Source organism: Pantherophis guttatus, chromosome 6 (genome assembly GCF_059756535.1).
Source record: "Pantherophis guttatus breed Tessera chromosome 6, ASM5975653v1, whole genome shotgun sequence".
In the NCBI taxonomy this organism is placed as follows: Eukaryota; Metazoa; Chordata; class Lepidosauria; order Squamata; family Colubridae; genus Pantherophis; species Pantherophis guttatus.
Window position 1 is genome coordinate 73,220,734 of NC_142068.1, and position 24,506 is coordinate 73,245,239.

General features: G+C 37.9%; 1 protein-coding gene across 2 annotated transcripts in view; it reads left to right on the forward strand.

Annotated features, from left to right (window-relative positions):
* PRKG1 (protein kinase cGMP-dependent 1) overlaps nt 1–24,199 on the forward strand; it is an 873,884-nt gene extending 849,685 nt beyond the window's left edge. For both annotated transcript variants that reach the window (XM_034425955.3, XM_034425954.3), the window contains exons 11-18: nt 1,580–1,719; nt 3,753–3,842; nt 13,973–14,114; nt 14,697–14,860; nt 17,998–18,120; nt 19,445–19,507; nt 20,499–20,565; nt 23,765–24,199. In XM_034425955.3, coding sequence (XP_034281846.1) covers nt 1,580–1,719; nt 3,753–3,842; nt 13,973–14,114; nt 14,697–14,860; nt 17,998–18,120; nt 19,445–19,507; nt 20,499–20,565; nt 23,765–23,863 — 888 coding nt within the window. In that variant the 3' untranslated portion in view covers nt 23,864–24,199. The remainder of the gene's footprint in view (nt 1–1,579; nt 1,720–3,752; nt 3,843–13,972; nt 14,115–14,696; nt 14,861–17,997; nt 18,121–19,444; nt 19,508–20,498; nt 20,566–23,764) is intronic.
* Nucleotides 24,200–24,506: the final 307 nt, after the last annotated feature.

Below are 24,506 nucleotides of genomic sequence, written 5' to 3' on the forward strand. Positions count from 1 at the left end.
GTCAGTGGAAGAGCATGGCACCCTATCCAACATGGTAGGATGGACAGACATCCCTCTCAGGGAGGGATGGTCCTGCATATAACCATATCCCATGCTATGAAGATCTTTAAAGGTGGTAACCGCCACCTTAAATTGGACACAGAAGGAAACTGGGAGCCGGTGTAGCTTGCCCAACATAGGTGCAACATTCTCAAGCGTGCAGTACCATACACACTTCTGCATTCTGGACCAGTTGTAGCTTCCAAGTAGTCTTCAAGGGCAGCATCACATAGAGCACATTGCAGTAATCCGAATGGGAAGTGACTAAAGTATGAGTAATCACGAGCATGGCCCCTGGGTGCAGAAAAAGCACACTTGGGGCACTAGATAAATCTGTGCAAAGCTCCTCCTAACTATGTGTGCCACCTGCTTCTGAAGCAGGAGAGGTGAGTCCAGTAAGACTCCCCCAAATTACACATCAGCTCATCTAGGGAGGTGCAACCCTGTCCAGAGTCAATTATGACAGATCACCAGAAGACCCCACCTGAAGATGGTGGGGTCAAAACCCCAAAGCCTCTCCATTTTGCCAAAATTGAATCAAAGTCAGTTTCTCCCCATCCAAACTCTCAGTCTCTGGGCACTCGGTCAGCACCACAATCACATTGTCTGCCTGACCTGGATGCAAGAATACATCTTGCTTCCCATTACTGAATAAGATGCAAGATATAAAGATTTTAAAATTAGAAATGGCGGAAAATATTTGTAGCTCGGGTGGTAGATGGTGGCGGTGGTTTGTTATCCCAGTTTGTTGTTTAGCTTCTGAACGTTTGGAAATTAAACAACAAACTCGGATAACAAACCACTACCAACACATTTTAAAATACATAAATATGATAATAATTTCAAATAACATGCCAATTTTTCCTCATAATTGAACAGACTTTCTCATCACATTCATCTTCTTAAATAATCAGATTACTTCCTTCCTGAAAATGATTATTCTGACTCCCTAAAATCAGATTAGCCCCTTCCAACATGTTTTCCATCCCAACTCATTAGTAGCCTGAGTGAAAATTAGAGCAATTTTATTTATTTATTTATTTATTTATTTATTTATTTATTTATTTATTTATTTATTATTAAATTTATAGACCGCCCTTCTCCCGAAGGACTCAGTGCGGTGTACAGCCAAAGTAAAAAACATAAATACAAACATTAAAAACAGTTTTAAAAGAAATATATAAATTTGGCCCCAAAGTTAAAAAACAATAACAAAACATATTTAAAACATTTAAAAGGCATTAAGCCAGCCCAGCTTGCTGAAAAAGGAAGGTCTTCAGGGCACGGCGGAAGGCACCGAGGTCTTGAATTCTTTGTATCTCTGGGGGCAGTTGATAACATTTCTTCACATGTTTTTACTCAAAGGAAGAATAAGCTGTCACGGCCATTAACTTGAGTCTGAATATAGAATTTTAAGCCTGTTGATTGTATTACTTTGCACTTGAAAGTAACGACTAGCGATTATGTACTCAAAGCTCAACATTTGGGAGCCCTACTATAACCACTGATTCTGATCATTCAAATGTCTGGTTTCCTCAAGGTGCAGTTGAAAAGTGATGAATCAAAAACTTTTGCAATGAAGATACTAAAGAAACGCCACATAGTAGACACGAGACAGCAAGAACATATACGCTCAGAAAAACAGATCATGCAAGGCGCTCACTCAGATTTTATTGTGAGGTATGACTTGTGTTCTTGGATAAAACTTTCAGAGTGCAGAATTTGTTCTCAGCTTTTCATTACATTTTTCTATCAAATTGCTATATAATGCCTTATCTGCTCTAAACATTCGTTCAAATGCCTGAAATATCCAACGAGTACATGAATTCTCGCTACGTTATTTATTATTGTAAATACCACAGTGTAACTTAAATGAAGAGTAAAGTTGCAATGTGCATAAAAAAAACAGGCAATAAATAACTTAAAACAGCCAATTCATTTTTAAAGATAGACATTTGGTTATTAATAACAATGAAATATTATGCCTAACTGAAGGCATGTTAACTACGTTTCAAAAAGCTGTGGTGGCGTAGTGGTTAGAATGCAGTATTGCAGCCTAATTCTGCCAATAGCCAGCCATTCGATTCTCACTGGCTCAATGTTGACTCAGCCTTCCATCCTTCCGAGGTTGGTAAAATGAAGATCTAGATTGTTGGGGGCAATATGCTGATTTAGTGTAAACTGCTTAGAGAGGGCTGTGTAAGTACAGCTTACACTGTATAAGTGTTAGTGCTACTGCTATTGTTATTTCTGCTCTCCTTCCCATTCTTAACTAATAGCTATAGCAGCATAGGTCATATCTTAGTAACTCATTGTGTATAGGTGGATACACACAAACATGCACACATTTGTACCTCCAAAATGTTACAAGGTGGCTTAGAACAACATTGAATTACGCCTTGGCTTCTTTAGATACTTGGATCCCTAACCTCCTTTGAATCACCTTCATTATAATTTTATGAAACTTGTATAAAATAGTAAAAATACAAGTAAAAGTTATTTCTGCTTGAGAGCTATTTCAAAATATCCAGCTTTCTAGCAAAAAGATTAGAAAAATAAGGAAAATTAAGGGGGAAAAAAATACTAAAATCCCTTCACAAAATAGCTTATTTTGATCAAAAGCAGTCCAAGTTTTGCAAAAATGTGAGATTTCTATATGTCAGAATTCTCATCAAGCTAGGGAGTACTAAAGACAAGACAAGAAATAAAAAAACAAAACATCTTTAGTACAGTCTTGGACTATATATACACCTAAGACCCTTCATTATCCCTAAGTAGAGCAGTGGTGACGCAGTTCATAGAATGCAGTATTGCAGACTAATTCTGCCAATTGCCAGCAGTTCAATTGTTCAATTGGCTCAAGATTGACTCAGCCTTCCATCTTTCCGAGGTTGATAAAATGAGAACCCCAGGTTGTCAGCAATATGCTGACTCTGTAAACCGCTTAGAGAGAGCTGTGAAGCACTATGAAGCGGTGTATAAGTCTAAGTGCTACTGCTGTCATGGAGGATCCAGAAAAGAACATGAAATAATCTGTAAGGCAATTTCAGAATCGAAAGACAGAAGTTTTAAAATAATTCAACCCTGTTGGGTTGTATTTACAAACATGTTTTCAAAGCTGCTAGACCAAATTTTGGCTTATTATGGGTATCAATAGCTCATATACTCTGCTTCCAAAAAAGAGATACACCCGTTTTCTTCTGCATCTGGCAGTGCTTTTGTGAGATGTCTAATTAATGTAGCACTCAAGTCCCTCTCAAAATTACAGTATCATAGGACATGTTGCATATCCTCTGTAATTGGGAACCCCCACAGACAGAGGCATTCATGATAGGGCATCTTTTGAGATTTGCCATGACTGATAGCTGAAGGCAGTTCAAGGCCAAATGTCTTACATCATCTATAATTTATTAGAGATTGGTAACGGTTGGCATAGTAAGCCTCCAGCATTTATATTCCCTTGATGCAGGAAAAGAAAAAAAGTAGCAGAAATCCTCAAAAGCTAAGTCACATGTTGTCTACTGAATTCAGAAAAAAAAAAAAGAATTAATTGACAGAAGTCTGAATAGACTTCATTTTTTCTCAGAACGATAATAATAATACAACACCTAAAGACCATCACCTATTCTTTAAGTGGCCGAAGGTCATAGACTGTATTTAACATTTCAAAGTCCAGTAAGCATTCATAACTCTTTTCCCCCTTTCTTTTATAGGCTATATAGGACATTTAAGGACAGCAAGTATTTATATATGTTGATGGAAGCCTGTTTAGGTGGAGAGCTTTGGACAATTCTCAGGGACAGGTAAGAGATGTCATAAGGTTTGTTGTGATAGGAAATGACATTCGCTTGGCATACCAAATGCGATCACGTGAACAATCTGTATAATTAAAAAAATTCTAGAGTTTGTTGATTTATTCCTGTCACGATTAAAATAAGGCATACTACCGTATGTCATAAAATTTAAAATATAAAATACAAGATTAAAATACTGTACAAATTAAACAGATCTTGCCCAGAAACTAGAAACATTAATTGTGTTCTGTCGGGTATCATGTGGTCCTCAATGTGAACTTATCAAGTGTGAATACACAAAGGACAGGTGTGTGTGTGTGTTGTTGTTGTTGTTGTTGTTGTTGTTGTCTGCATGTCACCACATGCAGCTGAAAGAGCTACACGCAGATGCTACTCAGTCCAATATGTAACCTACACCCAAAATATAAAACTTGGTAGTCATTCATTCATTCATTCATTCATTCATTCACTTATTAAATTTATTTGCCACCCATCTTGTATCCAATGACCCTGGGCAGCTTACAACTTAAAAAAACATTTAAAAAACGTTAAAATCATCCATTATTTAAAAAAAAACAGAAAATAAAACATTAACAGATAAAATCGCGTAGACAAGATGGCAGAGAAGGGAGCCAGACACACGGCGACAGGATGGGGGTGGGGAAAGGATGTGGCACTGAGTTTTAACTAGTCAACCACTTCCAATATGAAGTTCTCTTTTATTAATATAATGTGGGAAAGAAGCATCATTTCATAGAATTATTTCCCCATTGTCTCTGTCCTATCAGAATTCTCCATTTATTTGCTTTGCACAAATGGTAAACTGTAACTTACCATGTCTTTTCTAAGGCACATCCCTACAGCATTTATTCTGAGCGATACATGCAGTCAATTTGATCTCTGTCATCTTCATGCTCTGACAACATTTAAGTCCAAGTTGTTTTATTGTAGAATCATTTCTGGCAGAGATGATGTGTATATGAAATGCAACCTACATAGCTAGTCCCCTGATTTTAGTAAAGAAATAGGAATCATCTTCCAGGCTTTTGGGTCAAAAGAACTTGAACGGTATAATGGAAAGAATGAATTTTGGAACAGTCAAATTCTGGCTTGGCTACGATACCAATTGGGTATCCTTGAGTAAGATTCAAAATATAATCTAAATGGGTAATAATCTAGTGTGTTGTGCTGCCATGTAAATAACTCTTCATTTTCTAGGGCTGACAAAAAAAAAAGCAACTACTTTCTATGGCAAACAGATGTGATCCAGCCTTCCAATGTAAGACAATATTCTGCTCTAGTGGTGTCCCACTACCAAGCTGCGGCCTATTCACAACCGGTCCGCACAAGCAGTGGGCTGGTACTTGTGCACATGCATACACAGCACAACTTGTGCAAGTTGAGCTGTGCGTGCACATGTGTGCCAGTCCATCACTTACACAAGTTGCACTGCATGTGCGTGCTGCGCTGGCCCGCCGCTCGCGAGGCCTGGTTCCCCTCTTCCCCCGCCCATCATGCCGCCAAGCTACAAAAGTTGGGGACTACTGCTCTAGATCAGGGGTGTCAAACTTGTGCTGTCACAGCGGTGTCACATGATGTATCGGGACTTTTTCCCCCTTTGCTAAAGCTGGGCAGGGCCAGCACGTGATAAGAGTTTGACACCCCTTCTCTAGATGATGATCAAGATTACATGTGTCCAAAATGTATGTATTTAGTGGAATTTATGGCATTGAGCTAACTACCAACTGATTTTGAAAGATAGCCATGCTATGATCAGACCAAGGCCTGCTTGGTCCATGGCTTTACCTCATGGCTGATCAGATGTTTATGGGAAGCCCATTAGCTGACATATTAGTCCTTCCGCTCACCTTCTTCAGCTAATGATATTGAGAAGACACTCTTACTGAAGACAACATTTATCCATCGTGACATGCTGCCTATTGTAGGAAATTACTTAGGACTGCTGGCAGCAATAGAAGAGTGTCCTCATATAATCCTCGTCTTGGCCAACAGGACAATTCTGACAGATATCTCTGCCAAAAACTCTTTGGCGTCGGCCAGCAGAAATAAATTTCTCAAAGTACAGCAAAGGGTTCCTTCATCACCCCACCCAATTCACTCAGTGTGTTGTTGAATTAGTGTTGTTCTCTTAAAGTTGACAGATTTCACTACTATGATGGACTGCTACATTGTGCTTTTAAATATTCAACATGCAATTTTGTTCGAGGTAGTTTCAGACAACAGGGTACGTCATTCAAGTAAGTAATGCTGCAATCCTGACTTCAACAGAATTTCCATTAAATTCAATTATTCTTACCTGGGAGGGTTTCTTATATTGCCTACCACTCTAATCTCAGTACTTTGAGTTGTTTACAATATACAGCAAGAAAGAAAATATAACCAATAAAACCATACATCTCACAAAAGCCACAAAAAGACATTTTGCTGCAAGCAATCCACTCAAATCCAGCTGCTCCAACAATCCTGATCCTTCAAATACCTGGGAGAACAAAATTGGGAAGGAGGCAATCTCAGCTTGTAGAAGAAGCTGTTTGCAATGCAATCAAGGAAGTCTGCTTCCACCTCCCAACATGTATTAATGTATTTATTTATTTTAAGGCCTGCTTTGTATTGTGGTTAATTTGGTTTGGTTTTTGGTCTTATGTTAAAACTTGTTTTTAACTATCCAGAGGCTCTACCATGACACTGGCAGCCATATAAAACAAACAAACAAGAATTTAATGCAGGATAGGAAGCAAAAACTTCCTGTCCCAGGAAGACTTTTCAGAATGGGTAGATTCTCCCTGATTCCAAAGACAACCAATTCATACCAGGACTTTGAATTGAATTCAGAAACATATTGGCCAATCAGTGTTGAGCCCACAAAAAAAATATATTGTCCCAATATACTGTTTTTCAAAAGGCAACTGGACTGTTTTTCCTTGAAGACGTTTTACTTCTCAAACTGGGTCCATATTCCCAAATGACTGCAAGGAATATAAATCCTTCCATCCTCCACCATTCAGTCAGAATTGAAGAAGCTTCTTGGATAGTAAGCAAAAAGTCTTCAAGGAAAAACAAAGTCCAGTTGCCTTTTGAAAAGCATCTTTGGGGCAACGATGACCTGGATGACTGAGAATCTCCATAGACATCTGTATATTTTAATTAGTTCATAGCAATCTTTGACCAACTGCAATTTCTGACATGCCTTCAAAAGTAGTTCCAGGCAGAATATGTTGCATTTCTATATCGTAGAGGTGTGAATGATGAGTTAGTATCACAAGTTACCCACCACCACCAAAAAAAAAGAGGATTTTATTGTTGCACCTGCTGAAGCTGGGCAAAAGTCTTTTTTTTCACCTTGACTATTTGCTGATCAAGCAGGAGCTTGAATTCAGAAAGGCTTGTGAATGTGTGTGAACTCAGTAGGGAAGGTAACCTTATCACCTCCCGTATTGACTACTGCAATGCCCTCTACATGGGGCTGCCCTTGAAGACCACTTGGAGGCTTCAGCTGGTGCAGAATGCGGCCGCGCGGGTTGTGATGGGAGTATCTCGATACTCCCATGTTACACCTCTCCTACGCGACTTGCATTGGCTGCCGGTTGCCCTCCGAGTGAGATTCAAGGTGCTGGTGATTACCTATAAGGCCCTATATGGCTTAGGCCCGGGATATTTGGGGCTGCAGCCAGCAACAGCTGCCCATCGCCCAGTGCGTTCCCACAGAGAGGGCCTCCTCAGGGTGCCGTCGGCCAGACAGTGTCGGCTGGCGACCCCCAGTGGGAGAGCTTTCTCTGTGGGCACACCTACCCTTTGGAATCAACTGCCCCTGGAGCTCCGGGTGGCCCCCGACCTCCGCTCTTTCCTCCGCGACCTGAAAACATGGCTGTTTCATTTGGCTGGCCTGGACTGATGAGGTTTTAATTTTTAACTTGTTAGTCTTGATTTAAGACTAACTTTTAACTGTTAAATTATGAGATTTGGATTTAATTTCTTTTTAACTTTTTCATTAGATGTTTTTTACTGTTGTGAGCCGCCCTGAGTCCGGCTGGAGATAGGGCAGCATATAAATCTCATTAATAAATAAATAATAAATAAATAAATAAACCTAGTCTGGAGCCAAAATAGAAGTCTGAATCTTTTTTATGAACACTACTTCTCACCTTGCCTGGGTTTTGTTAAGGATATTATTGAGTTACACCCGAAGTTGTGGCTTATAAAGCAAAATACCGTTAGAGTTTTACGCACGGAAACAGTTTGTTACAGCATAGCAGCAGGTAAAAATGGTATAGTGTTCTGGCTAACCATAATTTAGCTGTCCTTAATAAATAAATTAAATACATTTGCTGCAGAGCTCAGCCAATCAGGGTGCAGAATGACTCAGCACAGTTCTTAAACCTACATAATACATTCACATAATACAAACATACAATGTTGGCTTATATATTTCCTGGCCAACCAATTAGGCAATACCCATTTCCTAACAGGTTTAATTTTACCCAGTTTTTCCCATTTTCAGCTTCCAGACATTGAATAAGGATCTCCTATGGCTGAGCCATAGATCTATGGCTCAGGTAACGAATTAGCCGAGTATGATCAGAGTATTGATGATACCTCACTCAAATTGATGTTTGACCCCCTTCAAGGTATTAAATAGCATGGGATTCCTCCTCTACCGTTCCAATAGGATTCTCCATCCCCAGTCTAAAATCTGGTTAACCCACTACTGACGATCTCTTTTCTTTCAAACACTTTCAGCAATGCATCTCATCCCGACCTCCAACTTACTTGCATTCCCCCTTGTGGTCCTTCAAAAGTTCTCCTTGATGCTTTCAAGTTAAGCCTCCCCCCCATCCCTGTCCCGGCACCCCACCCCACCCCCACTGCATTATCACTTTCAGAGAGGGAGCTACCTATTCTCTTCCACACAACTAATGTTCCTCCAGATCTCCTTTCAAAATACCATGGAAACCATTTCAGCTAGATCAGGGGTGTCAAACTCAAGGCCCACGGGCCGAATCCAGCCCTCAGGGTGTGCTTAGTTCTGGCTCACGGGGCCGCCCTGGAAACAGTGAAGGACCAGCCCATGGAGCCTCTGCCAGTGGAAACGGAGTTCTGTTTTGGCTGCGACGGCCTCCTGCAACCCTCTGCCAGTGAAAACGGAGCTCCGTTTTCGCTGGCAGAGCACTCGGGCCACCACAGGCACCCCCAACACGAGTGATGTAGAGCTGGCCATGCCCCCCCGAGGTCATACACAACCTTGATGCGGCCCTCCCTGAAATCGAGATTGACACTCCGAGCTAGAGGAACCATCCATAGCAGGGGTGCTATTCAGCAGGTTCTGACAGGTTCTGGAGAACCGGCAGCGGAAATTTTGAGTAGTTTGGAGAACCGGCAAATATCACCTCTGGCTGGCCCCAGAGTGGGTGGGAATGGAGATTTTGCAATATTCTTTCCCCAGGAGTGGGGAAGGAATGGAGATTTTGCAGTATCCTTCCCCTGGAGTGGGGTGGGAATGGAGATTTTGCAGTATCCTTCCCATGGAGTGGAGTGGGAATGGAGATTTTGTGGTATCCTTCCCCTGGAATGGGGTGGGAATGGGGATTTTGCAGTGTCCTTCCCCTGGAGTGGGGTGGGAATGAAGATTTTGCAGAATCCTTCCCTGCCACGCCCACCACACCACGCCCACCAAGCCATGCCCACAGAACCGGTAGTAAAAAAAAATGACTTCCACCACTGATCCGTAGTCAACAGCCACGGTCCAACCAAAGCAAAATATTTCTTTTAGTGAGCATCGATGATCCAGATCCTATCTATTACAGAATGTCATCTGATGGAGCCCAGGAAGAGAGCTTTTTCTGTTGTGGCGCCCACCCTTTGTAACTTCATCTCTCCAGGGATTAGATTTGCAAGGTCTTAAAGATGCAGTTTTGTCCTTGGGCTGGAGAGTTTGGATGTGTGGAAAACTGTGCAGTCATTGTGTTTAATCTGTCACTTAGTTTTTCTTTTAACCTTGGCTTCTGATCAGTATTTCTATGGAGTTTTTATATAATTTTAATGTAGTTTTTAATTGTTGTCTGCCACCCACAGTCATGACTTTGAGACGGAAAGCCAAATAAATATAAATGAATGAATAAATATAATAAAAACCCTATCAGGAGGAGGATAATTAAATTTTTAGACCTCCCTTCCTCCAAATATAGAGGCAGAATGTAAATCAGAGTCAGCAGTATTCCTATAATTCTAAAATATATTAGAAATAAAACGAAATTCAGTAATAAAATATCAAAATCAAAAGATATGAAAGAATGGCCTTACTGGCTAATATGCCTGGTGGTGCTTCTATGAGATGTACTCTAACACCTGATTGAAATTATGTAAATAAAAGTATATCACTTAGGTTATGATTGGATAGCAAATACTGTACTTAAAACTTATCAGTTGCATAAGAGGTACAGCAAAATAAGACAGAAATATAGTCATGAAAGCTCAAAACTTACTTTTATAGTATTGATTTTATTATCATTTTAAATTCCAAACATTTACTTGTATTTAATTTTAAAAAAATAAAATTACAATACAAATTACGTTGTGCTCAGATTTCTTTTAATTGTTTGCATAAGTCTTTGAACCTTTATTTTAATACTTTTTCTGTCTACTCCTGGTATCTGCTGCCATCTAGCGACGAAAGAGAATGTCTCTTTTTATTTCCTTAGGTCATTTATTAATAATTGAAATGCTTAGCACTAGCAAAACCTTGTTAACTTTTTATGCTGTTTTAGTTTTAGGCTGCATGCCTGCTTTGGAACAGGCTTATACAGCAAAATGTCAGTCTATAGGTATCCTAAGGATATCCTTAGGATATCCTTAGGATATATTTATATCCTTAAATATAAAGTATAGGGTTTAAAGTGCTTACCCAGCAGTTAATTTGGGGAATGTGAAATGTGAAACCAACTGCATCTGTCAGGAAAACTGACCATATTGTTTCTCCTTTTAAAACTTAATTTGGAAGTGGGCTGTAATATATAGCAGTGATTGTTGATTTTGTGATTTGTTGAAAGTAAAGCTTCTGATCTCTGTGCCTTTGTTATTTGGAAGGGAATGAAGAAAAATAAATTCAGTTTGGAGAATAAATGTATGAGGGGTTTTTTGGGTTGTTGTTTTTTAAAGATCTCAGAATAAGCAATAAACAGAGAAATGTGATTCTATCATAGCCTACAGTTATTTTGCTGTCTGGTTCTTCTGATAGCTAGTGGGCTTCTGCAGTCAAGTCATTAGATAAATAAAGTATTTTCTTCTGACACTTTCAGTGGTTTCACACAAAAATAGTTGAACTGTGATTTTCAGTTTGCAAGATATAATGCTGCCTGAGGAAAGCACTGCCAAGTACTCCACTCATAAAATCCTATACATATTTAAGTCCTTGACTTACAACACTTCATTTAGTGAACATTTGAAGTTACAATGCAACTGACAAAAGTGACTTACGACCATTACAGCATCCCCATGGTTACCTGATCAGAATTCGGATGCTTGGCAACTGACTCATATTTATGACGGTTGCAGTGTCCCAACATCATGTGATCAGCTTTTACGGCCTTCTGACAAACAAAAGTCAACGGGGAAGCCAGATTCACTTAACAGCCATGCTGCTCACTTAACAGTAGCTGTGATTCACTTAACGATAGTAGCAAGAAAGGTTGTGAAATGGGGCAAAATTCACTTAACCAATGGCTCACTTAGCAACAAAAATGTTGGACTTAATTATGGTCATAAATCAAGAACTACCTGTAATTCACTGCACTGCTCCAAAAGCTGATCTAAACGAAGCAAGATTAATGTCCTCATATCTTGTAGACTTGGAATAATTGGATGTCTGTTTTTGTCAGTGTCAAAATCTCTGGTTTTGGGGAAATGGGGAAAATCAGCCGTGCTCCATTATTCTTTTCAACAGCGTCTTTCAATGACACTGTTGTCCCTCCTATTTTGGCTTTTTTGTCTTCTGGAAGCCATGATGATGGCTGAGGTTGAGGGTGCTGTATCAAGTTTTAAGAAAATAATAATAATACAGCCAGTTAAGATGACTTATCCTTACCTATTTGTAAATTCCAAATAGTATTTTCATATACCTCAGTTTTCATTCATTCCCATTTAATTTGACCATGTGCATAACACTTACTACTGTACAATGGAGTGGATTAAAAAGGAGCAAATCATTTGGAATAGGACTAGTTTATTCCTAACCAAGTCAGCTCTGAGCAACACAAATTAATACATTAATCAGTATCGACTTAATACTGGAGCCCAATCCAAATTACTATGATTCTTTTTCTGGAATGAAAGTCTCTATCTTTTCCTCACCTCCTAATGCAGGGGTGTCAAACTCAAGGCCAAAGCACGGGGTGCTTAGATCTGGCCCGCAGGACCACCCTGGAAACAGTGAAGGACTGGCCCGCAGGGGCGGGAAAGGAAGAAGAAGAAAAGAAAGAGAGAAGGAAAAAGAAGGGAAGGGAGGGAGGGAGGGAGGGAGGGAGGGAGGGAGGAAGGAAGGAAGGAAGGCAGGAAGGAAGGAAGGAAGGAAGGAAGGAAGGAAGGAAGGAAGGAAGGAAGGAAGGAAGGAAGGAAGGAAGGAAGGAGATTATAATGAGAGTGAGGGAGGGTCTGGGGGAAGTTCTGCCTTAGCACTTGGCCACTACAGGTGCCCTGACATGAGTGCTGGCCATGCCCATTCCAGCCCCGTAAGGTCAAACACAAAACTGATGCAGCCCTCAATGAAATCGAATTTGACACTTCTTTCCTAATGCATGCAGTATTTCTACATTTGTACTCCTAGACATATTCTATTCATCATCTTGCACCCACATCATAAGGTGGGTGCAAGGATGCAAAACCAGGAATTGGAAGGTTATCTTAGTGGACTGGCCATGTTTATATTAACCTTGGTGGCGCAGCAGACTAAAGTGCTGTTAAGTAGCACCAGCTGCCTGCAATTACTGCAAGTTCAAATCTCACCAGGCTCAAGGTTGACTCAGCCTTCCATCCTTTCAAGGTAGGTAAAATGAGGACCCGGATTGTGGGGGCAATAAGCTGACTTTGTATAAAAAGAACACCGCTTGGGGGGGCCGAAAGCCCTACTAAGCAGATATATACAAAAAGTATGAAGGCTATTGCTTAACGCATTGTAAGTCTCCGGAGAAGGGCGGCATATAAATCAAACCAACCAATCAATCAATCAATAAACTGCAAACACACACACACATACCCTCCTTACGTGACGCTACCTCCTCATGCTAGAACAAGGAAAATAGAATATCTAAAGCATTTTGCTTTGAGCCAGGATGCCCCCAAATTCTGTTTTCGTAAGCAGGTTTATACAAATCCCTGTTCTCTTGTTTTCAGATCCTTTATCTATAATATAGGGATGAAAACAGATTGGATTCAGACTTAGTCATGCTTAGATCAGTTCTATTAAAATCAAAGAGAAAGACATGATGAACACAAATCCCATTATTTTCACTAGGTTTACTCATTGAACATTTTGTACTGAAGTAAGGCTGTGAGATTTTCTGTCCCCCCCCCCTCCAAAAAAAAGAATGAAGTATAAAGGTGAAGCATAATATCTGGAATTTTCTATTTGTTGTTGACTTCTAAGCTCATCACCAGAGGCTGTCTTTAGAGGAACTCTGAAAACTTAGATCTGGATAGAAGTATTTTAGAGTATTAGCATTTCAATTAATTTACTTATTAACGTTTCTAGAACTGTCCACGTGGTATTTTGCGGATTTTCCTTATAAACCATTCTGTCAAAATGGAATGCATTTTGATGCTCAAATGTATCTTTAAAAATGTGTCTTAGCTGTTGGATTTTTTAAAATCTCAATACATAGCTTTTTAAGTCTTTTTAAATATTTATGTTTTCTATACTTATCTTCCCAATTTTAATTGGCCATTTTGGTTTTTACATTATAATTACATAGTAATGATGCTATCATGTTTATTTTTATTGTTGCCCCAGATCCTGAATTGAATGAAAGAGTAACCTCTCTCCCTCCCTCCCTCCCTCTCTCTCTCTCTCTCTCTCCCTCCCCCCTCTCTTTCTCCGTCCCTCCGTCTCTCTTTTTCTCTCCTCTTGACAGAGGTTCATTTGAAGATTCTACAACCAGATTTTATACAGCTTGTGTGGTAGAAGCTTTTGCCTATTTGCATTCCAAAGGAATCATTTATAGGGACCTCAAGCCAGAAAACCTCATCCTAGATCACCGAGGTTATGCCAAATTGGTGAGTGGTGGGGAAGTTTTCCTCCCAAACAGCGATAAAATATTACATCGCCCTGTAGTTACGGTTCAGTTGCCACTCCCGTTGTCATAAAATGCCATTTCTAAAAGCCATAAAACTGTACTTCTAGCTGAATCGCAGTATTCATCTCTGCAATTCTAGGACAAATCAGTTTATCAAAGAATTAATACAAACCGATTAATTTCTGGGAGCCAAATAAGCAAAAATTGACTATTGTTCTTCTCCTTATAATTTCAGAAGTTTGTTTTCTTCTGTTGCACCCTTCTGGAACTGGAGCAAGATTTTAATAACTTAATGAACTTGAAGAAATATGATTATAAAATTTATCCCACTATGACTTTCGGTTTTTTTTAATTATTTATTTACATTTCATATTTCTAGACTACCCAGCTCCTCCAGAGCTTTCTTTTAATACTCTTCCTTTGAAAATTTTCTCATGAAGCCTATTCTTTAGATGTGCTCGTGAAAACCTGTGTTGTGACCATCTCTTTCTGTGTTTGTGCCTGCATAAAGTGCTTTTAACTTTTTGTCTTCCTTGATGGGTGTGTGAACCTTCTTTCACAGGTCGATTTTGGTTTTGCAAAAAAAATAGGATTTGGAAAGAAAACATGGACTTTTTGTGGAACTCCAGAGTACGTAGCTCCAGAGATCATCCTGAACAAAGGACATGATATTTCAGCAGACTACTGGTCACTGGGAATCTTAATGTATGAGCTCTTGACTGGCAGGTATGGGCATTGAATTGGAGCTGCAGATAAAAATAGTTCAGCAAACTGGAGAATATTTCTGCTGTTGTCACTTTGATTAGAAGAGTTGGGATTCAGAGCTGGCATACGCTATGATAAACAAAAATAGTGTTTGAAAACATACTATGGAGTTGCTTATTATGATTTTCAAGGATTTACAACCTGCTTTCTAGCAACTAAAGTCTTTGGATGACCACTATAAGAGGAAAGGGTATTGATGAGGCAAATTTACTATTTTTGTTCATTTCATTCTAATTGGTGAGCACTTCCCTGCCCCTGCCCCCGCCCACAATACCAAATCAACCTGGCTTTTTCTACCAGTTCACCAAATCATGAGTTCATGGTACCAGTTCAGGGGTGAAATCTACTTACCTTCCGTACCGGTTCAGAAGTGCACGCGCCGACCCTCAGCACATGTGCAAACCCTGGTTAAAACCAGGAAGTAACGACAACCGGGTGGGTGGGCGGAGCCTCGAGCTGCCATCGCTACCAGTTCTCCGAACCACCGGCCGTCATTGCTACCGGTTCGAGCTAACCGGTCCGAACCGGGAGGAATTTCACCCCTTTACCAGTTAGATATGTTTCGATCGATGCAGATTGAACTGAACTTCAATTTTCAAGAAGGAACTTGAAACATCTCTTCAGAACATAAGGCAATCAAAACAAAATGGAAACATGCTAGAAAGCAGCTAGGTAGCATTTTGAAACAAACATTTCTAAAGAAAAGTTGAATGTAGCTTTTATTTCTTTTTTTAAAAAAATCACTAAAGACATTGAATAGGAAGATTAAAAGGGAACCAGTTTGGTCTAGTGGTTATGACACCAGGCTAGAAAGCAAAAAATCAGTGAGTTCAAATTCTGCCTTAGCTATGAAAAGTCAGCTGAGTGATTTTGAGCCAGTTACTCTCTCTCTCGCTCTCTCAGCCCCAATTCACCTCCAGTGAGAATTGTTGTTGTGGGGAAAGTAAGCAGGAAGGTTGTGGGGAAATTAAGTGGGAAGGAAGGTTATGTCTTGAGTTATTTGTTAAATTAATAAAGATGGGATATAAATGATCAAATAAGTAAAAGATTTCTGAGTATAATATTTTAGAGGCTGCTAGCTGAACCCCCTTGGAGTCTATATTTCTTAAAGCTGCCAAGTTTGAAGACCTCTGGCCTAATGGCTTACTTTTTTTGGGATATTATCATTACAATAGTGTCACTGAAAATTAAGAAAAATACCTATATACGTTGCAAACAATCAACACAGAGTTATAGCTTTTCTTTTTTTTTAACAGATTATCTCTTTTCTTAAAGTTAGAAACATAATATAAAAATAAGTCGGAGCTGCTTGATTTCAAGAACTTCAATCAGCGGAAGATATAGATTAGCATAATTTTATGTGCAGCTCAACAGATTTAGGCCAGCAACTCATGGATTTAAATCATTCTTTAAAAAAAAAAAATTAAAAATCCTTACAAAATCAAAATACTGTTTTAAAAAGGAATTATTACCTACTTCACAGAATAACACGGAATTCTTTAAACATTTAGAAATGCTATACAGTCCAGTAAATAATAATAATAGTACTATCTATAGTAATAGATCCTTACACTAGTGCCAAACTGTGCATCCTCTAATGTCTTTAAATTAGTTTGGAATTTAGCCATTAGATATGTCCATTATACAAATAAGCCTTGATTTACAACAGTTCACTTAGTTCAAAGTTACAACAAACTGGAAAAAATGACTTACGACCCTTTTTCACAAGAAAAACCACTGAAGCATCCTCATAGTCATGTGATCAAAATTCAGATGCTTGGCAACTGACTCATATTTATGACAGTTGCAGTATCCTGTCATGTCATCACCTTTTCTGACCCTGTGACAAGCAAAGTCAAGGGGAAGCCAAATTCACTTAACAACCATGTTACTAACTGAACAACTGCAATGATTCACTTAACAACTGTGGCAAGAAAGGTTGTAAAATGGGGCAAAACTCACTTAACCACTGTCTCATTTAGCAACAGAAATTTTGGGCTTAATTATGGCCATAAGTCAAGAACTACCTGTAATGAAGTATTGTAAGAATAAAATACATCATTGTAAGTGACAAACTCAGTTGGATTCTTACAGGATGAACTGAAATAATTTCCTATCATGCCTGCATGTATGTTTTCCCAGTATTTGGCATATGAATTTCCATAAGCATTTTGGGTAAAATAATAGCACAAAGCTTTATTATTTGCTTATTACCAAACTACTGTTTACAAAATATTCCAGAAAAAAATGTAAAATGTTATAAGCTCTGTGCAATGGTTAATACTTTCCCAGACTGATCCTGGGAATTTGAGGGTTCCAGATGTTTCTCAAAACACTGTTTTTCAATCTTGGCAAGTTTAAGATGGGTGGAATTTGACTTCCAAAATTCATGAATTAAAGTTGCTGAGGTTGAGAAACACTAGTGTGAGTGATGAAGATAGGAAATAGTTTAGCAACTTAGGATGCGCTCCCAAATTTGGAGTCTTGGCTGTTCTTTCAATCTTGATAATTTTTTTTAAAAAAAATATCATTCAAGGACAGAAAAGCATGAAAGTGAACTGCAAGATATGTATAGCTGCACACCTGTATAATCTGAGTCCCATTTATTTGCCATTTGTGACTTTTACGATAATTGAGCAAATATTACCCTGTTTCCTCCAAAATAAGACATCCCCTGATTATAAGCCCAATTGGGCTTTTGAGCGCATGGCAATAAGGCCAAGCGCTTATTTTAGGGTTCAAAAAAAATATAAGACAGGGTCTTATTTTCGGGGAAACACAGTAAAACTTTGGTTTTCTGGTATTTTACGGATAGCTTTTATTCTGTAACAGGATAAAAGCAGCGTCCTAAGTGATTTTCTTATTCTCACCTGTGATGTAGACATCATAACTACATTATAAGCAGCATATAGTAATCATCCATAATCATCCAAAATAAGGTAAAGCAGGTTTCAGTTTATTTGTGTGTATATATATACACACACATATATATACATACATACACATACATACATACTTTACTATATTTTACTATATATATATATATATAAATCTATATATACTAGATTTTAATTAGTATTTGATTTCTTTTTCTGTAGTCCACCTTTCTCAGGCCCAGATCCCATGAAAACATATAACATCATACTAAGGGGGATTGACATGATTGAATTTCCAAAGAAGATTGCCAAAAATGCTGCTAACTTAATTAAAAAACTATGCAGGTAAATTCTTTATATGTTTTAGTAACCTCACAAATAAAGATATATATGTGGGTGTGTGTGGTGGGTGTGTGTATATGTATATGTGTGTATTAATTTTTAATGGTTCTTGTTAATTAAATTCATTGATGTCAATATTTTGTTTTCATTCTTTATTACTGACATTGTTAGCCATTGTAAGCCACACACACACACACATATACACTGCTCAAAAAAATAAAGGGAACACAAGCAGAAGACATCCGAGATCTGAATGAATGAAATAGCCTTATTAAATACTTCGTTTGTTACATACAGTAGTTTTGTGTTCCCTTTAGTTGTTTGAGCAGTGTATAAACTACTGTATGTAAAGAACAAAGTATTTAATAAGGCTATTTCATTCATTTAGATCTCAGATGTCTTCTGCTTGTGTTCCCTTTATTTTTTTGAGCAGTATATATTGTGTGTGTTGTATATATAAAAGCTTGTTCTAGTACATATAGAAATACACACACAGACACACATATACATATATATGTTGTTGTTGTTAGTTGCGAAGTCGTGTCTGACCCTCGCAACCCCATGGACAATGTTCCTCCAGGTCTTCCTGTCCTCTACCATCCTCTGGAGTCCATTTAAGCTCACACCGACTGCTTCAGTGATTCCATCCAGCCACGTCATTCTCTGTCGTCCCCTTCTTCTTTTGCCCTCAATCTTTCCCAGTATTAGGCTCTTCTCCAGTGAGTCCTTCCTTCTCATTAGGTGGCCAAAGTATTTGAGTTTCATCTTCAGGATCTGGCCTTCTAAAGAGCAGTCAGGGTTGATTTCCTCTAGGACTGACCACTTTGATCGCCTTGCAGTCCAAGAGACTCGCAGGACTCTTCTCCAGCACCATAGTTCAAAGGCCTCAATTCCTTGGCCCTCAGCCTTTCTTATGGTCCAATTTTCACAGCCATACATTGCAACTGGGAAAACCATAGCCTTGACTATATGCACTTTTGTTGGCAGGGTGATGTCTCTGCTTTTTAGTATGCTGTCTAGATTTGCCATAGCTTTCCTCCCCAGGAGCAAGCGTCTTTTAATGTCTTGGCTGCAGTCCCCATCTGCGGTGATCTTGGAGCCCAGGAAAATAAAATCTGTCACTACCTCCATTTCTTCCCCATCTATTTGCCAGGAATACATATATATAGTATACAGTATATAAAAGCTTTTTCTAATCTTTATAGAAACACACACACACACACACATAAAGCTTTTTCTAATACAAACACACACACATATACTAGAAAAAAAATTGATTTCCAACTTTCTTCTATAACTTTTTTCTTGTTCTTTTATTTTTAAACAGGGACAACCCATCAGAAAGATTAGGTAACTTGAAAAATGGAGTCAAGGATATTCAAAAGCACAAGTAGGTATATTTCAGGAGAAAAAGTAATCCTCTGTTTAAATCCATCAATATATTTAATATATAGGTGTATTTTTTGCACAGAAGAAAAACTGAATGAAATGAGAGTTACCACAATCCAATATCTGCAATATTTTGCACCAGAAACCTGACTATTATAAGACAGCTATGCAGAATGCATCTGCATATATTCTGAGTAGAGTGGGCTTCAACTTGGTATCATAACCCCAAACCTGGATGTGCTAACTATCTATGCAGAATTAAAGATTTTGCCATGGAAATAAACGAAAACAACTTCAAGGTCAATTAGAATCAGGTAGCACCAAAATTCAATAACATAATGATATATAATACAATAAATTTAACATAATGTAACAACATAATAAATGAAATTGCTTCGGAAGCCAATCAGCAATTCCTGTTCAACATAATACAACATAAACAGGAGACAGGTTAAATGTAAATAGGGTTACAAATATCCATATGTCTGATCTCCTAAAGATATTCATTAGCTTTTTAAAAAAAATTTACATGTTTGAAGAAGTCAGATAGCCAGTATCAAAGTATCTGTCCATCTGCTTCAGCATCTGTGAATCTCATGTCATTTAATGGACTTATTCTATTATTATTTTTTTCATCACAAATTAGACATCTGCATCTGGACAGAGCCTTGATTCAGAATTTTCTCTAACTGAGAAAAATTCTTGGTACCATCCTAACTACCCACAATTAGTATAAAACAGGGGTGTCAAACTCATGTCACGGCAGTGTCACGTGATGTATTGGGACTTTTTTCCCGTTCGCTAAACTGGGCGTGGGCGTGGCCAGCGCATGACGCATCAGCACACAGTCTGGGAGTTTGACAGCCCTGATACAAGGTTAGAGGGTTTCAGAAATGTAATTTTTGTAATGTTTAATGTTAGGCTACTTGGTCTTGCTGCAATGGTAATGGATCATATCAATGTTCTTGTATTATTTTATCTTCTGACTTTAGGTGGTTTGAAGGCTTTAACTGGGAAGGTTTAAGAAAAGGTACATTGACACCTCCTATTGTACCAAGTGTGAGTATAGCTTTATTACTTGCTAAAATGTATATATTGGAATCATAACTTAAGAAAGTTGCTGAATAAACTCATTGGAAAAAACAAGCAGGAGCTCTGAGTCAAAACATGGAAATGTGTTCTTCTCTTACATTAGCATTCCCATGTATGCAGACCTCTGCTTGACTTCATTTTCAGAGACGTGCAGTAAGAGTATATCTGAAGACTTCTTCTGACAAGGAATCAGTGATGAAGCTTATAGTAAAATACAAAAGTTTAGGTTGAAATGTATTTTAATGAAATCTTTACCTCTTTACTACTGAAAGCTTCTTTGTTCTTCTTCCAATTTACATTGCCTTAGTTCTCCTTTTCATTTCTTCTATCACGCCATCAGTTTCTAAATGTCGTATTAGATCATACTCTGTTGTACTCAATGGACAACATGTCATACTTTTTTTCCAATTTGGCATAAATAAGATTTAAGAATAACAGAGTTGGAAGGGACCTTGGAGGTCATCTAGTCCAACCCCCTGCTGACCTTTTTTATTGACAAGCTCAGTATCCTGGCACTGAGCCACCTTAATTTCCATGCAGAGCCATTTTGAGGACAACAGTAAATATTGGTATCAATACTGATAATAGGGCCCTAAAAATATTATTGAAAGAAAAAAAGGAAATACCTATTTTTAACTTTGGCTTAAGTCTTTTCCCTTTGTTTCCACTAAATTTGTAAAAAAAAAAAAAGAAAGAAAGAAAGTGAAGATCAAGTGCCATTCTGTTAAATATGGATTTAAGAACATCTATTTCTATATAAAACATAACTCTGTTTAGCAGAAAGAAGTCATGGTTTGAGAATACTATTTAAGACAGACAAACCTGAAAAATATTCCCGTTAGATAAACACAAAGGAAATCCCTCTTGTAATTGTGGTCTGTTGAAACTATTATTATGAGAACGGTGGACATGCTAATTAAACTTGGGTTAAATTCTGGTGGTGATTAATGTGATTGCTTTTCTTTCAATACACATTACTTTGCTACAACTTGTACTTAGTTTAATTTTCTGCATATTATTTGTATTTTACCACATGAAACAAATATTTCCTATCAGATTTGAATGTATACTCATTGTGAATGAAATTTAAAATATTTGACTTTTCTGATCTATTTTCACACATTCTCTATGGAATTCTTGAATTCCTTTACCCTATGTTTCAACTAGTAGATAGAAAAGTACATAATACATAGGAATCTGTAAATTATGTATAACCCCCCCAATAATAATTAACATATTCAAGAATTACTAATTCTGTTTGAATGAATGTACATTTCAATCTATTTAGCAATCAGGAAGGTAATTTTTCTCAAAATAGTAAGTTTTCTTCTGTCATTCAGTCTATTATCGTGACACCCCCCAAGCAATGACAATTTTCAGGAACAGTACTACAAGATTTAATGTATTTTGGAGGAGAGAGAATATCTGTGTTGTCTTTATTATATTGGCTTTTAATCATTAAACAGATACTTCACTACTGGTGCTAATATGAAGAAAAAATATTATTCCTGGGAGACATACAAATATAGATACTACTGGGAAACACTTATCATATCATATTACTTATGCCTTGTTAATTTTTAATATTTTGAGTCCACTTTTCTAAAATATACGATATATTTTATTGTATATTTTACAATATACAATATTATTTTAAGTTTAAATCAATCAATCTCAATTTATTCTAATTTGTTATATTCCTTATTAAGTCTTTCACATTCTTGCAAACAGATTTCTCCCAAGTCAAATGATATACAAAAGCAGTTGAAATTTATATCATGAACCTACCATATTTAATTCAATAAATATGGGATCATACAGCGTCAAGTTAAATGGAAAACACCAGCAATTTGTTTTCCCACTTTCTAAGCTTTTGTTGACTTTTTTTTAACCTATCTGTCATATGTGGCATAAATAAACACAGACCTTTTAGATATGGACAAAGGCAGCAATTTCTTTCTCCTCTGTCATTGCTTGTATGCATTTTCTAAACAGCTGTATGCCAATTCTGTTTTTCACACATACAGTATAACCTGCCATGCATTTGCATTAAATCCCAGCTTTGTAGATCAGTTCAAGGGGCTGTCAATGTCATTAAGAAATCTTTACATTATTTTGTCAAACTCTCCATTCTAGTTAGGAAATACTAAGAAGCCAAACCCATTCATTTGAAGGTTACTTCAAAATTACTTTCTAAATACACAAGTGGCCAAAATTGTGGAAACCTTTTGGGAAAAGTGTATTGTTTGGCTAATAACACCACTTTTTTTTTGGAGTTTCAAGATAATCCTATTCCACTGCTGGAATGGCCTGGGAATAGCCCAGACCTTAACCCAATTGAAAATCTATGGAGCCGACTAAAGAAACTCGTTAGTCAGAAGCGACCCAGCAATAAAACCCAGTTAATAGAAGCAATCGTTCAATCTTGGTTTCACATTATCACAGCTGCAGAACTAAAAGATTTGGTTCACTCCATGGGAAGACGACGTCATGCTAAAGGTTACCCAACTAAGTATTAACTGACATGGTGATAATTTTTGTATATCTCCTTTTTTCTACGTGTTTCACTTTTCTTCTTTATACTGTAACTGCTATTCTAATGGCAAATCCTTCATAAAAGTTATGGCATTACATTCTTGATTAAATTATCTTTCCATTGATATATAATTTTATGGTACTACTCCCCCAAAAAAGTGGTGTTATTAGCTAGTTTTAGAAAATACACTTTTCCCAAAAGGCTTCCACAATTTTGGCCACTACTATATACAATCAGCCTGCCTTATTCAAAAAAAATTATGGGGTGCCCATTATACCCTTTCATCTTTTTCCATCACTTTTTTTCATTATTTTTGTTCTGAAGAATGCACTTTGCACCCTTCTTCTTTTGACTTCTTTACTTCCTCTTTTACCCTTTTGGGTGTCGAGGAACTAAAGGCCTCCTAACCATGATATTCCCATTCACAGAATATTTTTAATAGCACTACCTAGAACAATATTATGAATGAAAATGGCAGAATCCTACATTTCTGAGCCGTCTCTAACTCTCACTGGCCAACATGAATTCACAAGTGGTATAAAGAGCTCACCGTTGAAATCAGAAAATTGTCTAAAGATTCCAAATGCAGCAACTAACACTACCAATAGTTTAATTTTCTTCATTGGACAGGTTGCATCTCCAACTGATACAAGCAATTTTGATAGCTTCCCTGAGGACAACGATGAACCACCACCTGATGACAACTCAGGATGGGACATAGACTTTTAATGTTTTTCTCTTACCTGCTTCTGCCTTGCTGAAGACAGCTTCCTGAGACATGGCTGCCAGCAGACCTGAAAGATTTGGGAAGGATTCATGCTCGGGGTCACCACGATGCCTTGATTGATGCTGCTACAGTAATTACAGTGGCATTAGGACTTCTTGTTTAGATGACAATAGTGCTCTTCACATGTTTTCTGTTTGAATTTAACACAGCAGTTGACATGGTGGTCCTGAAGCGAAACTTTTTTCACCAATAATTTACATGTGTTTTCTATCATGGTACCGAACATGCTATGCCTCCATTATGATTTGAAAGTTCATAGAATAAGATGCACATAATTCTAGCTGTTAAGTTCCTTTTCTTTATTGATAAATATATTCCAAGCTGTTTAAGTACTGTAGCTGATTCTATGCCTGTAGAATCAACGGTACAGTAACTGGGGTACCCCCCCAAACTGCAGGTTGAGTGCATTGAGCCTCTTAAAGAAGGCCAATGTGTTAAACTAAGGAGGACCAGGAAAAAAAATGGAGCTCATGTCAAAGCAGTGCTATAATTTGTCTTTCTTTTCAAGCAGTATACAAGACAAGAATGAATGTTACCTTTCTCCATTTTTAGTTCCGACACGCTTTTCTTCCCAACTGATAACAG